At 39.9% G+C, this 15,232-nt stretch overlaps 3 protein-coding genes across 4 annotated transcripts; 2 read left to right on the forward strand and 1 right to left on the reverse strand.

The window, feature by feature from the left end:
- Nucleotides 1-1,086: 1,086 nt before the first annotated feature.
- Nucleotides 1,087-4,929, reverse strand: entr1 (endosome associated trafficking regulator 1). The gene is made up of 8 exons (XM_028989419.1): nt 4,491-4,929; nt 4,049-4,170; nt 3,558-3,971; nt 3,424-3,497; nt 3,166-3,277; nt 2,459-2,521; nt 2,244-2,383; nt 1,087-1,415 (listed from the first exon to the last, which is right to left on the reverse strand). Exons 1-8 carry the CDS (start codon nt 4,525-4,527, stop codon nt 1,334-1,336), a joined length of 1,044 nt encoding a protein of 347 aa, XP_028845252.1. The 5' UTR covers nt 4,528-4,929; the 3' UTR covers nt 1,087-1,333.
- Nucleotides 4,930-5,373: 444 nt separating this feature from the next.
- Nucleotides 5,374-10,650, forward strand: LOC114788619 (volume-regulated anion channel subunit LRRC8A-like). 2 transcript variants are annotated; one of them, XM_028977354.1, is made up of 4 exons: nt 5,374-5,507; nt 6,042-6,164; nt 6,896-9,017; nt 9,133-10,650. In XM_028977354.1, exons 3-4 carry the CDS (start codon nt 6,903-6,905, stop codon nt 9,406-9,408), a joined length of 2,391 nt encoding a protein of 796 aa, XP_028833187.1. In that variant the 5' UTR covers nt 5,374-5,507; nt 6,042-6,164; nt 6,896-6,902; the 3' UTR covers nt 9,409-10,650. The 2 variants fall into 2 exon arrangements, with proteins under 2 accessions (XP_028833187.1, XP_028833194.1); XM_028977361.1 differs by having other exon boundaries at nt 5,384-5,507; nt 5,960-6,164.
- Nucleotides 10,651-13,584: 2,934 nt separating this feature from the next.
- On the forward strand, nt 13,585-15,201 carry ppil3 (peptidylprolyl isomerase (cyclophilin)-like 3). The gene is made up of 6 exons (XM_028991082.1): nt 13,585-13,612; nt 13,817-13,891; nt 14,322-14,415; nt 14,642-14,709; nt 14,820-14,938; nt 15,032-15,201. The coding sequence occupies exons 1-6, from the start codon at nt 13,610-13,612 to the stop codon at nt 15,156-15,158; spliced, it is 486 nt and encodes a 161-aa protein (XP_028846915.1). The 5' UTR covers nt 13,585-13,609; the 3' UTR covers nt 15,159-15,201.
- Nucleotides 15,202-15,232: the final 31 nt, after the last annotated feature.

A 15,232-nucleotide genomic window follows, 5' to 3' on the forward strand; every position in this document is an offset into this window, starting at 1 on the left:
GTGATGTTAGTGTGTTTTACGATTACTAACACATAACTAATAACACTGCCCATTTGGAAGCTTATATTGTATATAAATTAAAATTAGTGGTGGGCCGTTATCGGCGTTAACGTGCTGCGTTAACGTGAGACTTATCGGGCGATAAAAAAATATCGCCGTCAATCTATTCACAGAGTTGTGTTGGGAGCTGGGTCTATACTACGCAAGCTATTGTGCCGGAGTTAAATGGTTACACTAGGTTTATAAGTATATTTCTTCTTTCTTGTGTCTTTTATTTTCTTATTTTCTAAAGACTTTTATTTTGTTTTTGAGACCCGGTTTAGTTCTCTTAGACACATGGCGTGAGTTGTGAGGTGCGTGGGGTTTGTGTGCAAAAAGTTATTTCTTTCATTTTAATTTATGTACATATTAGGAATATTTTGCATGTGTGTTATTTTGTGAATGTTTTTTTTAATGTTCTTTTAATACTGTATATTGTAGAGAGAGGTGCAGAAAGACGCGATGTTCTGACGCGACCTTGCTTTTTGTACAGAATACACTTTGCACAGAAAATCTCTTGGTTGTCAGCTCATCATTTGTGGTTCAAGAAACGAAATCAAAAAGTTACACAACGCAGAAGAAGAACCGCTACACTATGATGACTTTCACCTTGATATTTTAGCGTGGATGTATACCAAGCCGAATTGCACTGTAGGGGGCGAGAACGAGTCTTCGAACTGTGAAATTACCACAAACGTGACGTGGTAACATGGATTCAGCTATTTAACTGAATAAACAGTTGGTAAACACAAGTACTTCTTATTGAACATCATTTATTTTCATCACCAATGATCATAGTAGAACATCTTTCTCAAGCAGTTTGTGATGCATTTTGGAAACAGGAGATGAGCCCCTGGTCTAATGCGCCACCTGGCTTGAGAAACCCGTTCTCAAAGACTTATTCTGAATGCCTTTGACAGAATGCAAATGAGCCATTTTAATCAAGATTAAAATATTACAGTGAGATTAATCTAGATTAAAAAATCTATCCCCACCTCTAATTAAAATGCAGTGAAAATGTGACTGTACACAAAAATACCCAAATAATAACAAATATATGAGGTTTATTACATATTTTATGCATTTAATGTAATTTTTAAAAATGTGGTTGTTAAACAATGTTCCAGGAATATTTTAATCATGTCAGTAAATTGCTGTGTAGAAGGCATAAAAAAGTGCTGCTCTTTTAAATACAAAATTACAATATTAGTCTGGTTACACATAGAAAATTATTATCAAAATATATTATGCATTTCCAGTTAGTATTATTACAAAAGGAAAGCAATGGAATTATTTAATGGGTCTCTGATATCTTGTCCATTGAACTTAGTAGCTGAGATACAAGAGTAAGTGTCTCTGCGCCGGTCAGTAGCTGCCTATGGGGAAGAAGAAAAAAAAAAAAAAAAGGAAAAAACATTATGCCAAGTGGCACTTGAAATGATTCATAATTTCCCTAATTCAACACAGATTACAAAACTCATGATTGATCAGTGGTAGTAAGTTCAATTAAGGAATGTTCAACAAAGGAAACTACATAGATACTGCTCTTAAAGACTGGTGATGGAAAGACAAATATAATATCTGACCATATCAAAGAACATAAAGATGAGAAAATGTGCCCCTCACATACTTATCCTGTTGCTAAACTTTGATATGTGTTGCCATGAATACAAAATACATGGTTTGTGTTCTGCTGCAGGGCCTGATACACTCTAATAAACACCAAGACCAACAACTCTGTCACGACCAACAATCAATGTTACTGCTGTGTTGAGAACAGTCTCACATCAAAATCACTTCAGCGATACCCTGGTCGGAAACTGTGACCCTTGATTAGAAAAGTACAGAATTGTGAGTTTACAGTGTATCTACATAAATGCATTACGTAGTTGTACTATACCTGTGTTTAACCATGTGGGTGGTAGTCGCGTAAGGAGTTAAAAAAAAAAAATCCTCAGACGACCACAGTCACATGTTCTAGCCCCATTTACTACCATTGTGTCCCTGAGCAAGACACCTAACCCTGAGTTACTCCAGAGGTCCATGTAATAACTGATTGTGAATCACTCTGGATAAGGGCATCTGCTAAATGCTGTGAATTTAAGTTCTTTTAAATGATCATGACAAACTAAAGTGATTGTGTATGCCTAAAAAGACCAAGCCAAAGTACCAAATCTAGACTAATTCTGAGTGTTCATTCTTACTTTATGGAGGTCTCTGCATCATGGGCGGCTTTGTTAAGATACTCTGAAGCCACATGTGCATTGCGCTTCATGGTACTTATGGCAGCCATTTCTCCAGCACGCAGTCGATCGTTTTCACTCCTATACCCCTCTAACTGGCCCTGTAAGACAATAATTATGAATGTCATTGGCACAGTCAGAAAAAGTACCCATATGATCCACAGATCCACTCAAACCTGTAGTTGGTGCAAGTCCTGTTTGAGCTTCGTCACAGTGTTTTCAGCCTTCACAGCTCGTTTCTGAAATTGGAGATGTAATTTAATATATTTAGATGATGAACTCCACAATGCAGGATTTTTATCTTAATTCATGGATTTAGCTCTGACTATAAGTATCAGGCTATGGATTAAGGCAAGTCCTAGACTAAAAACATTTTGAATGAAGTTCTATTCAGACTAGACTAAACCGAAAACAGACCTGAAATGTTTAGTAAATAATGAAAGAAAGTTTTTGCTATAGAATGCCACTTAAAAGATTTGACAGTGATGTGAATAAAGGTTTATAAAAATCATAAAATCTTGATGCAATGTTATATTTTATTAAAGCCACTATGCAGACATTCAGGTTTAATCCACACAATTAAAAAAAAAAAACTATGATCCTCTTTTAGGATAATCCTCAGTACACCCAGTACATCTGTTCATTTGGAACTGCAAGATTAACTGTTCACCTGTTTAGACCCTAGCAGTATTTTTGTTTTTCATGAATTTCTATTTTTAGATGAGGGGCGTTAAGTTGAGTAACTAAATTCTCGCTCAAACAGATCAATCCAGGAAAAATGTATGAAGCCACAACAGCAGCTTCAGAAATTAGGAGGAAATAAAGCATGAATATTAAATGTCTAAATGTTTATCATGACCCAAACCAACACAAGAGAACATACGGTCATTAAATGAAGGTTCTGCTCCACCGAGTGAACCATGGTCTCTAAAGCTTTTGCCTCCCGCTCCTCCTGGACTTTTCTTTTGTGCAACTCTTCATTCAGGTTCCTGATCCTGCAAGACAGTTAAGACTTCTTACCAAATACGAACAGACAATTCTGTTATATAGCAACAACCTTTACAGGTCTTATTTTCTAATTTTATGAGAAAATAATAGTAAATTTCTTGTCCTTTCATTATATAAATTATATATATTTTACCTCATATCATCACTCTCAGATTTCTTCAAAAGCTCCTTAAGCTGTTTCCTGAGCAAAACATTCTCATCTCTTATCTAGGAGAAAAAAGTTTGATTAGTGTGTGTTACTGTGAATGAGAAAATAAACATGAATACCTTCTGGAAATTCTTGCTCCCGTTCTCAGAATTGCTTTTCGTGCTACTGTATGCCAGATCAACTATTGAGGTCTCCTCATCCCCTTCATAGCTCCCAGTGCTTCTTCTTGCTGGGTGGGCTTCTGGAGAGTATTCACCATCAAGGTGCCATGAGCACACGCTGTCATGCTTGTCCTCTATGGATGACGACTGGCCCGAGTAAGTGCTGCAGTCCAAAGTCCGGCCGAGATCAAACGTGTGTGCCTCCTCAATGGCTGCAGGCTGATAGCTTCCAGTCCACTCTTCCTCAGGCTCCTCCTCAAAAGACTGCGTCAGGGCGCTGGGCTCAGTGAAAAAATTACCTTGGTGGTCATTGTCAAACCCTCTGGGAGGCAAGTAGTATCCTTCTCCCAGATGCATGCCGCCATATGTCTTCTGCAATTATATTTAGTGTCAATGAAATCTTTTCAAATCCCTTGTTCTGGTACTAAGTACTATTGTATAGAATATACCTTCTGAGAGGAGTGGCTGTTATCGTCTAGTTCCTCTCTGGTGCTAAAGTGCTGGTTTTTGCTTCTGATGAACTCTTTGAAAGAAAATGGATTCAGTTCGTCGCCATGCTCTTGACAGTCATCTGCAGAGGTACAGGAAAGACAGGTTTTACATTCCCAAATATGCAATATGCAAATAACCATGTCTCTTATTACTGAATTACGAGGAAGTAGTTTACATTTGGATGCAGTTGATTTCAGATTTTGTTGGGGGGGTGATGAAGACTGTTGATTAACTGTATACTGTAAATTAAGTTTAAAAATGTATAAAACAGCATTACTGAGATTACCTTTGCAAAAGGATTCAAGGATTCTGACTTCTGCGACACCCATACCGCATCAATATTGAAATTAAAAAATATAAAAGCACATAAAAGTACTGTTCACACAGGAATTCACCTACCATCTTCAATGATGAGCTTTTTCTTGTGTTTTGACATGTTTGTGAGCCAGATCCAAAAACTTTTCTTTGACTTTGAAGAAGTTGAACCGCTTTTAAGGTTCTAGTTCAACGTAAGACTTACTCTAACAAATCCTAATTGTTTAGTGGGTCTTTTAGGTTTTCTCTCCATAGCTGGTCCATTGACAGCTCGCTTGCTGTCTGGCTAAGTCCGATATTAGCTTAGCAATGCTAGCTACACAGAGTTGCCATTCGTGGTGATAATTAATCCACGGTACGGTGGCAAGCAGTTTAAAATTCAAGTCCTAGGCTTGACAAAATTACGGTTTTGCTGCTAACAACTGTTCTGTTCTGTTAAAACAGAATAGCTGGGACGATACACTTTCTATAGAGTTTACTAGAAGTCTCGCTAGCCGGCTAACATAGCGTTTTACAGTGGGTCAACCCCTGACAACGTTGTTGCCAGATTGTGTGCTTTTCATTATATAGGCTGCATTGGATCACTTTAGACCACTATTATTTCATTTTTTATGCATGTTTCAACAATTAGCCTCCACATTTATAACATTCGTTTTTTCGTAGGCAAATATTATTTATGTGATATTCTCACTTGTGGAACGAGAATCTATTTTTCAAAATTATAGAATATTAACTCATTTAAATATAGTAAGGTAAAGTACAAGTAGATCTGACCGAAAGACTAGCGCAAACTCATAAATAACTGAAAGTATTTGTTTTAAGAAGCTTTATACCTGATATCCTTCTTGTGTGTGTGTATTTCAGAGACAGACTATTAGTTTATGCAAGTTAACCTGAATGATAAAATGTATTCGTATACTTAATATCGGAGTGAATCTGGCAACCCCGTTTGACCGTCGTCATTTATCATGTGGGGATGTAACGTTAAGCAGCAGCATGGGGAGTAGCGGCTTCATTGTAGCGAATAATTTCCATTTTTGCCGTAATGCCTCGCTCTGTATATAAATCAGCTGCCAAATTTACGGAAATGCAAGTGAAAAGGTAAGATAATTTGGCATGCGACATCATCCCCGCAAAGCTGCCATGGTGATTTTGGCCAGCTAGCGCTAGCTAGGTCGCTTCATTTGTGCATCCCGTTGTTTATGCAGTGCGTGGATCGATTTATTGTAGCATGGTAAATTACCTTATAAATTAGCATTACTGTCTAATTGGATAAGTGAATAAAACTATTAGTCAGTGCGAATGACTAATGCATTTTCGAACCACCCTTTGCATGTTCAGCCGAGTTTTTATTTCCTTGGCCAATAATCACTGCATCTACTGTACAGTAGTTTACTCAACGGAGCTTATTGCTTTATAATTAAATATATTGTTCGGGTAGTTTAGTCAACTTTACAAACACTGTCATATGTGGTGAAATCTGAATTTCAGAAAATAAAGTCACAGAACAAATATGTTGGTGGTATGTGATTTGAAAGCTTTCATTTTTCCAGTGCTAATGCAAAGGACACATAGCAAGAGTTGGGGAGAAAATAAGCCATGAAAAGAATACTCTGGTTCTGCATTTGAAATCAGATAAGTGCTGCTATCCCCATGGAGACACAGATGTTGTGGTTGCACGAGGACTGCTGGGTTCCCTCAGACGTCTGTCAGGGACAGGACCACGCCCTGCAGCATAGATAACATCACATGCCTTGCGTGAGTGTCCACTTTCATTTGAACTTTCGTTTGATTTATTTGTTATTTATAGTTTTCATTTTATTTAAGTTGCTGCATTATGCCGGTTTGTAAAAAGGAAATGTCTTGACTATACTGATGAGTTCCTGAGTTCGGTACAAAAACTGCTCTCTGGGGAATTAGGCCCGGGGACATAGCCCTCGCAAAATATAAACAGGATTTGATGTTCAAGGTCATGGAGTCACTTTCCAAGGCTACAGGAGACAATTCTCTCTGTATTATTTGCGGAAATAGCTAAGAATAGATGATATGAAAATAAGGTGGCTCCCATTCTTCCAAGTTTTGTCAGTAACAAATGGCCTGACTGGAAGCTTTTTATAAAAGGCTCGTCTTGTACGGTGTACAAAGATTGGCAGAATTTCTGTTTGCCATCGTTCGTATTTGGTAAGTAATTCGTGATATTTTGGACATACTGTTTATATTTAGTACTTTATATGGAGAAGAATTCTATAAAAACAGGGCGATGTGCATCTCTATAGTTATGTTAAAACTGGTCTGACTATATGTTTAAAAAAAACGTTTGTGTAGAATTTTTCTGTGGTGTAAATTGTGCATATGCATAGATATATAGTGTTCACAAGTTGGTCTTAGGATTCCAATTTGAGGATAACCTATTACTTTATAAAGGCCTAATTTGTATAAGATCCCACTCAAATGTCTTTTCTGAGAGTCATGCTTTTTTGTCTTTACAGTTAAATCATGATCCCCATCACTGAGTTGCGCTATTTTGTTGACACCCAGCCTGCATACCGTATCCTGAAGCCATGGTGGGATGTCTTTACAGACTACCTCTCGGTCATTATGCTGATGATTGCAGTGTTTGGGGGAACTCTGCAGGTCACTCAAGACAAAATGATCTGCTTGCCCTGCAAGTGGGTCGTCAACGAGACCTGCAGGAAGTACTTCAACTCCACCCTCAATGCACCTTATGTATTAGAGCCCAGTGGTATTGAGTACAACCTGGACAGACACCAGTACAACTATGTGGATGCGGTTTGCTACGAAAACAAACTTCACTGGTTTGCTAAGTATTTCCCATACCTGGTGCTATTGCATACCCTGATATTTCTGGCTTGCAGCAACTTTTGGTTTAAATTTCCTTGGACAAGTTCCAAGCTGGAGCATTTTGTGTCAATCCTGCTGAAATGCTTTGATTCCCCTTGGACAACACGGGCACTCTCTGAGACAGTGGTTGAGGAGAGTGACCCCAAAGCCCTAGTAAAAATGAATGGGTCCTTTGACAAGAAAGCATCGGTTCTCAGTGAAGATGTGGAGGCAAGTGTCCCCATGATTCCAGCGTCCATGTCTCGCATTGAGCAAGGTATTGTTGACCACTCAGAAACTGGCGTCCTGGATAAAAAGGAGGGTGAGCAAGCCAAAGCGCTGTTTGAGAAGGTGAAGAAGTTTCGTACTCATGTTGAGGAAGGGGACATTGTCTACAGGCTCTATGTTCGACAGACCGTCATCAAAGTGATCAAGTTTATCCTAATAATCTGTTACACATGCTACTATGTGCATAATATTCAGTTCAATGTTGACTGTAGTGTGGACATCGAGAGTCTCACCGGCTATCATGTGTACCATTGCACCCACCCTCTGGCCACTCTCTTCAAAATCTTGGCCTGGTTCTACATTATCCTTGTTGTTGTATATGGGATGATATGCGTGTACACGCTGCTCTGGATGCTGCGCCGTTCTTTGAAGAAGTACTCTTTCGAGTCCATCAGGGAAGAAAGTAGCTACAGTGACATACCAGACGTGAAGAACGACTTTGCGTTTATGCTACACATGATAGATCAGTATGACCCACTTTATTCGAAACGTTTTGCGGTTTTCCTGTCTGAAGTGAGCGAGAACAAACTGCGGCAGCTGAACCTGAACAATGAATGGACACTGGACAAGCTCCGGCAGCGAATCACCAAGAACTCTCAGGAAAAACTGGAACTGCATCTCTTCATGCTCAGTGGGATTCCAGACACTGTGTTTGACCTTGTGGAGTTGGAGGTCTTGAAGCTGGAGCTGATCCCTGATGTCACAATCCCCCCAATAATTGCCCAGCTCACTAATCTGAGAGAGATGTGGCTGTATCACACGCCAGCCAAAATAGAGGCTCCTGCCCTTGCCTTCTTGCGAGACAACCTCAAGGCCCTTCACATCAAGTTCACCGACATCAAGGAAATACCCCTGTGGATCTACAGCTTGAAGAACCTGAACGAGCTGCACCTCACAGGGAACCTTAGTGCCGACAACAATCGTTACATTGTCATTGATGGCCTACGTGAGCTAAAGAGGCTCAAGGTCTTGCGGCTGAAGAGCAACCTGACCAAGCTTCCCCAGGTGGTCACTGATGTTGGCGTGCATCTGCAAAAGCTGTCCGTGAACAACGAGGGCACCAAATTGATAGTGCTCAACAGCCTGAAGAAGATGGTGAACCTAACGGAACTCGAGCTGATCCGCTGTGACCTGGAGCGCATACCGCATTCCATCTTCAGCCTTCACAACCTGCAGGAGATTGACCTGAAGGACAATAACCTGAAAACCATTGAGGAGATCATCAGCTTTCAGCACCTCCATCGACTTGTCTGCCTTAAGCTGTGGTACAACCAGATTGCCTACATCCCGATTCAAATTGGCACTTTGACAAACCTGGAGAGGCTCTACCTGAATCGCAACAAGATCGAAAAAATACCCAGCCAACTTTTCTTCTGCCGCAAGCTTCGGTACCTTGACCTAAGCCACAACAACCTCACCAACATTCCAGCTGATATTGGATTCCTGCAAAATCTTCAGTACTTTGCTGTGACTGCCAATAGGGTGAGTTTGTCAGTATATGGTTGGAATGTGACCGATTTTTACAGCTGTTTTTATAAATCTTCTGCAGTGTAATACAGAATGCTTCACGCACATTAAATGCACATGTGCTTTGCAGATTGAAACTCTTCCGCCCGAGCTGTTCCAGTGTAAAAAGCTGCGCACGCTGAACCTGGGCAGCAACTGTCTGCAGGCCCTGCCATCGCGTTTTGGCGAGCTGACCAGCCTTACCCAGCTGGAGCTGAGAGGCAATCGGCTGGAGGTCCTGCCAGTCGAACTTGGAGAGTGTCATTCGTTGAGGAGAAGCGGGATCATTGCTGAGGAAGACCTCTTCAGCTCTCTCCCATCTGAAGTCAGGGAGAAGCTGTGGCGGCCAGACAAGGAGGCATCGTGAATTGATATTGTTGTTGATCCTTAAAAGGTTGCAGCCATAGAAGAATTTAATTCGTTTTTTTTTATTTTATTTTTTTATTTTTTGGAAAGAGAATAATTTTTTCACCTTTTAACAGTGGGATGTTGCACATGCCTTTTTTCCATCCATTGAATTTTGTGTTTAGACATTTTCCTGCCCCATGTTCCAGCTATGGAATAGTGAGAAAGTTATGCAATCAACTACACAGAAATCATTCTTCTCGTCTGCGGAATTTGGACATCAACAATGGGTATGTAGTAGATTAAAAGACTTCCTTGCTATATTATTTATTATATTATACAACACTAGTGCCAGTCATTGTAGCGACGATAAGGCATTTAGGAATTGCCAGAAGAACCAGAAGAATGCAGAACTACACCTGACATTTTGCACCTTCCATGTGCAGAGTTTATGAGATGCAACACTAAAACAGAAAATACATTTATTAATGTTTTATTTTATGAAATGTAAAATTGCTCAATGTTTACTGTAACCACTGTTTGTTCACATTATATTATGTATTCTTGTATTTAGAAATAGAGCTAGCCATACCTCATTGTATAATATTGCTTGTTATATTTTCACTGTAATCAGAATTAAGCCTCAGTTTGTGTGTATATGTGTGTATAGTATTATAGAGTGCATCATATGCCACAAAGATACTCCATCAATGTTTATTTCCAATCCTAAACTCATTAATCAATTGTTTATTGTTATAAAACCACCAGGTCCACTACAATAAGTCAGCATTTATAGCATTCATACGAATGTCTCACAATCAGATGATGGCCAAAAAAATGGCTGACAGTGGAGACTTCACTCATTGTGATGACGCTGAATCCTCTCTAAGCAATATCCAGCTGTTGGAATTTGACCACTGGAACCTTTTACTAACCTTTACATGAACCTTCTAAAATGGTAGGATAGTTTGAGATCTGTAGAGTGCTCATGAATGCACTGAATTCAACACTCACATTGAACATTGTGTAACTATGAAAATTTTAATTATTTTGGAACCTTGATCCTCTTTAGAAATTCCAACATGAGGTTATTGGGATATGCATGGAGTTGACGAGGTGTCATAACTGTTAATCCTATATATTTATCACCTGCTGCTATGAGCCTGTCACCTAAACAGTATTGTTAACTGAAAATGTGTTGTTTGTGTCCTGACTGATACTTGTTTGAGAAGTTCATATTTGTAAGGACAAAAAAAAAAAAAAAGTGTAAAAACAAAATTCTGAACCGGCACTACTGCAGTAGTTACTAATACCATTGTGCAATGATAAACCTATATTGGATCAGCAGCACTGTATCAGTAGTAAAATCAGATATATTGTGCAATGTTAATCATGTTACAGTGACTTTGTTCATATAAGCCAAAGATGAACCTGTTCCATATATCTTCACTTTGCATGTTTCATAAATGTAGATGTAGATGTGTCACTAGATTCCATATCTTGATCTTTCTTTATACTGTTTAAGTAATGCAATGCAGAGAAGACAATCATTTTATGATGTAAATACATGTTAGAAACAATATTTAACTACTGACTATTTTTATTTTTAATTTTAATTAATTGTTACAACGTTTACTTTTTGTGTCATGGGCCAGTAATACAACATTGTTCATCAAATATGTTCAACTCACGTTAATGAGTTCTCTGGGTTTTTTGGCTAATTTGTGTTATAGCTAAATGAGTGAAAATGCTTACTCAGGTAAATGACACACATATAGTCATTTTAGATTTTTAATTTTTTAAGATTTTAATTTTTTATATAATGGTTGTTTAGTTGTTAAATGTGTTGAAAATGTCAAATTCAATCCATGAAGTGTTGAAAACTATAGAAGTGTTTTTAATTGAACATCAGTTGCATATTTTGGCTTTTTGTTTTAAATCAGTTTTTGAATATGTGCCACCTGGTATGTGATATGTCCAATCCCGGACAGGAATTTCTGAAGTATTCCCAATGCTATTATATACAAATCTGAAGATACTTGCTGTAAATAACACCATGCTAGGGATAATTTTTCAAATGCTACTGTATATTTATGTAAGTCATTGGAGGAGGAGTGATAAAACTTGAACATTTGTGCATCCATAGTTATTAATGTAAATGTTTGAAAAGCAAATAATAACTGCTGTTTTATGTTTACCTGTTTTCTTTTACTTTCTGGTGTAGATGAAAATTTTTATTCTGCTTCCCTTGTATGTTTCTGTTAAAATCTATCTTCTGCTGATAATATTTCCTATGCAGTTATACATAATTATTACCTCTTAGTATGTTTATTGTCGATTTCTTTAATTAGATATGCTAAAACAATACACCTGTAAATTGAACTCAATCTTATAACACAATAAAAATGTCATCTGTTCATTTTTAAGTCAAAAGTCTATGTAAACTTTGTCGTCTTGGCTATATACAGTCCAGTACAGAAAGACGTAGACGATTAGACTCCAGTTACAGTAAAAGAAGAAACAAATAGGACACAGAGTATGCATATTTAAATCGAGTATTTACATGAAAGTAAAGTGACTCATTGTGAAACACTGCACAGCACATGGTAATGCAACGAAATGTGTTCTCTGCTTTTAACCATCACCCTTGGTGAGCAGTAGGCAGCCATGACAGGCACCCAGGGAGCAGTGTGTGGGGATGGTGCTTTGTTCGGTAGCACCATGGCAGATCAGGATTTGAACCTGCAACCTTCTGATTACAGGGCCACTTCCTTAACCGCTAGGCCACCACTGCCCCAGAGTAGGCATGGTGTAGGCATTTATAAAAAGAATAAATATCTAGATACTTTAAGCTAGTGAACAGTCCGTGTTCGTGTCTGGAGTGGGGAGTCAGTTCAGAGGTACAGCCAGTGAACAGTCCGTGTTCTTGTCTGGAGTGGGGAGTCAGTTCAGAGGTACAGCCAGTGTTCGTGTCTGGAGTGGGGAGTCAGTTCAGAGGTACAGCCAGTGAACAGTCTGTGTTCATGTCTGGAGTGGGGAGTCAGTTCAGAGGTACAGCCAGTGAACAGTCTGTGTTCGTGTCTGGAGTGGGGAGTCAGTTCAGCGGTACAGCCAGTGAACAGTCTGTGTTCGTGTCTGGAGTGGGGAGTCAGTTCAGAGCTACAGCCAGTGAACAGTCCGTGTTCTTGTCTGGAGTGGGGAGTCAGTTCAGAGGTAAAGCCAGTGAACAGTCTGTGTTCGTGTCTGGAGTGGGGAGTCAGTTCAGAGGTACAGCCAGTGAACAGTCCGTGTTCTTGTCTGGAGTGGGGAGTCAGTTCAGAGTTACAGCCAGTGAACAGTCCGTGTTCTTGTCTGGAGTGGGGAGTCAGTTCAGCAGCCAGTGAACAGTCTGTGTTCGTGTCTGGAGTGGGGAGTCAGTTCAGAGGTACAGCCAGTGAACAGTCCGTGTTCTTGTCTGGAGTGGGGAGTCAGTTCAGAGGTACAGCCAGTGAACAGTCCGTGTTCTTGTCTGGAGTGGGGAGTCAGTTCAGAGTTACAGCCAGTGAACAGTCCGTGTTCTTGTCTGGAGTGGGGAGTCAGTTCAGCAGCCAGTGAACAGTCTGTGTTCGTGTCTGGAGTGGGGAGTCAGTTCAGAGGTACAGCCAGTGAACAGTCCGTGTTCTTGTCTGGAGTGGGGAGTCAGTTCAGAGTTACAGCCAGTGAACAGTCCGTGTTCTTGTCTGGAGTGGGGAGTCAGTTCAGCAGCCAGTGAACAGTCTGTGTTCGTGTCTGGAGTGGGGAGTCAGTTCAGAGGTACAGCCAGTGAACAGTCCGTGTTCTTGTCTGGAGTGGGGAGTCAGTTCAGAGTTACAGCCAGTGAACAGTCTGTGTCCTTTCTGGAGTGGGGAGTGAGTTCAGCAGCCAGTGAACAGTCCATGTTCATGTCTAGTGTGGGGAGTCAGTTCAGTGGTCTCATGGCTTCTGGGGACAAAACTATTGCACAGTCTGGCAAAGCGTCTGCCCGATGGGTGGAGTGAAAAGTGTCCATGTGAGGATGTGCTTTTGTACGGTGAACAAGTAAATACAAGACATACATCTTGTTTACCACTTTTTACATCTACTTCCAGTTTTAATCTGGACACGCACATGGCGGTCGGCTCAGTAGGCTAGGAACCTTTTATTTTGCGCAAATGCTTTAGTCGGACGTTGTACGCTGCTACACAAGTCCCCTGCGCCGACTGAAAATGGTAAGACCCGCGTGTGCTTTCAATGTTAAGTTTTCATTATCTGTTTTTATTAGAATATCTGGTCATTGTCATTTACCATTACTGGGATAAAACAGTGTCGCTCTTCAGAGTACATCGCGAGAATCACGTTTTATTAAAATGGACATAGCTGGAGTGTATTATGTCTATATTGTGTTAATGAATATTCGGGTTAAAATTTTTCAGGCGGCAACTCTGCACACGGACCTGGGAGACTTCAAAATAGAACTGTTTTGTGAACGCGCTCCAAAGTCGTGCGAGGTGAGTTCCTGCTGCGTAAGGTGTTTCACGGATGCGTTATTGGCATTGCAAGGTCAAAATCAATCATAATTAAAAAACAAAATGTAACTTTTGATATAAATGTTTTTTTCTATAGTTCTTTATTGCGTTTCATGTGTCTTTTTAAAGTGCAAGCAAAGTGATTGTCATAGTGACACAATGCAGCACAGCACACGGTGACAAGGAAATGTGTCCTCTGCTTTTAACCCTCACCCTTGGTGAGCAGTGGGCAGCCATGACAGGCGCCCGGGGAGCAGTGTGTGGGGACGGTGCTTTGCTCTGTGGCGGATCCGGATTCATACCGGCAACCTTCTGATTACTGGGCCGCTTCCTTAACCGCTAGGCCACCATTTGTATTGGACCTGTCTTCACCAGATTTCAACAGTAGCTGACATTAGTCTTCTTTTGATAGAACTTCTTGGCTTTGTGTGCCAGTGGGTTCTACAATGGCTGCATCTTCCATCGTAACATCAAAGGTTTCATGGTTCAGACTGGGGACCCAACAGGTAATTTTAATGTGGAGTGTTTTAAAATAAAAATGACTACGCTAGACCCTTTTCCAGGCAGCTTGTTCTGTCAGGCGCATTTGTAACCTCAGCAGAATTCTCATGTAGGCCCTGTATTGTCAGATTATACTATATTATGATTTTCTAGATGCTTGTGTGAAAATCAGTCTTTACAACGAGCATTGTCTTCTTCATCTAACTTCTGCTTTTCTATCTTTATTTTCAGGAACTGGAAAAGGTGGAACAAGTATTTGGGGACGAAAATTTGAAGATGAGTTTAGTGAACACCTTAAAGTGAGTGACTTTGCTTTTTCATTTCCCACCGTTTGAATATGACAGTTATGACAGATTAAAAAAAAAAAAAAGAATGCTGAAGTTTACCTGAGTGCTTTTGCACCCTGCAGCATAATGTCCGAGGTGTGGTGGCAATGGCAAACAGTGGTCCAAACACCAATGCATCACAATTTTACTTCACCTATGGCAAACAGCCCCACCTGGACATGAAGTACACCGTTTTTGGAAAGTACGTTGTAGTATATTTCATTGCCTCACACACATTGTCGTGTGGCTTTTGAACACGTTTAACCAATGCTCGTTTTTTTTTTTTTTTTTTTAGAATAATAGATGGATTTGAGTCTCTTGACGAACTGGAGAAACTTCCAATCAATGAGAAGACTTTTCGGCCCTTGACAGATGTTCACATCAAGGATGTTACGATTCATGCAAACCCTTTTGCTGGTTAATCTGTTAGTCAAGTCAAAATGGAGCATTTGCTTGTAATGTTTGAGTGGTATAATTAATATACCATTGGCCTTTG

This window comes from Denticeps clupeoides, chromosome 1, assembly GCF_900700375.1.
Source record: "Denticeps clupeoides chromosome 1, fDenClu1.1, whole genome shotgun sequence".
NCBI classification, from domain to species: Eukaryota; Metazoa; Chordata; class Actinopteri; order Clupeiformes; family Denticipitidae; genus Denticeps; species Denticeps clupeoides.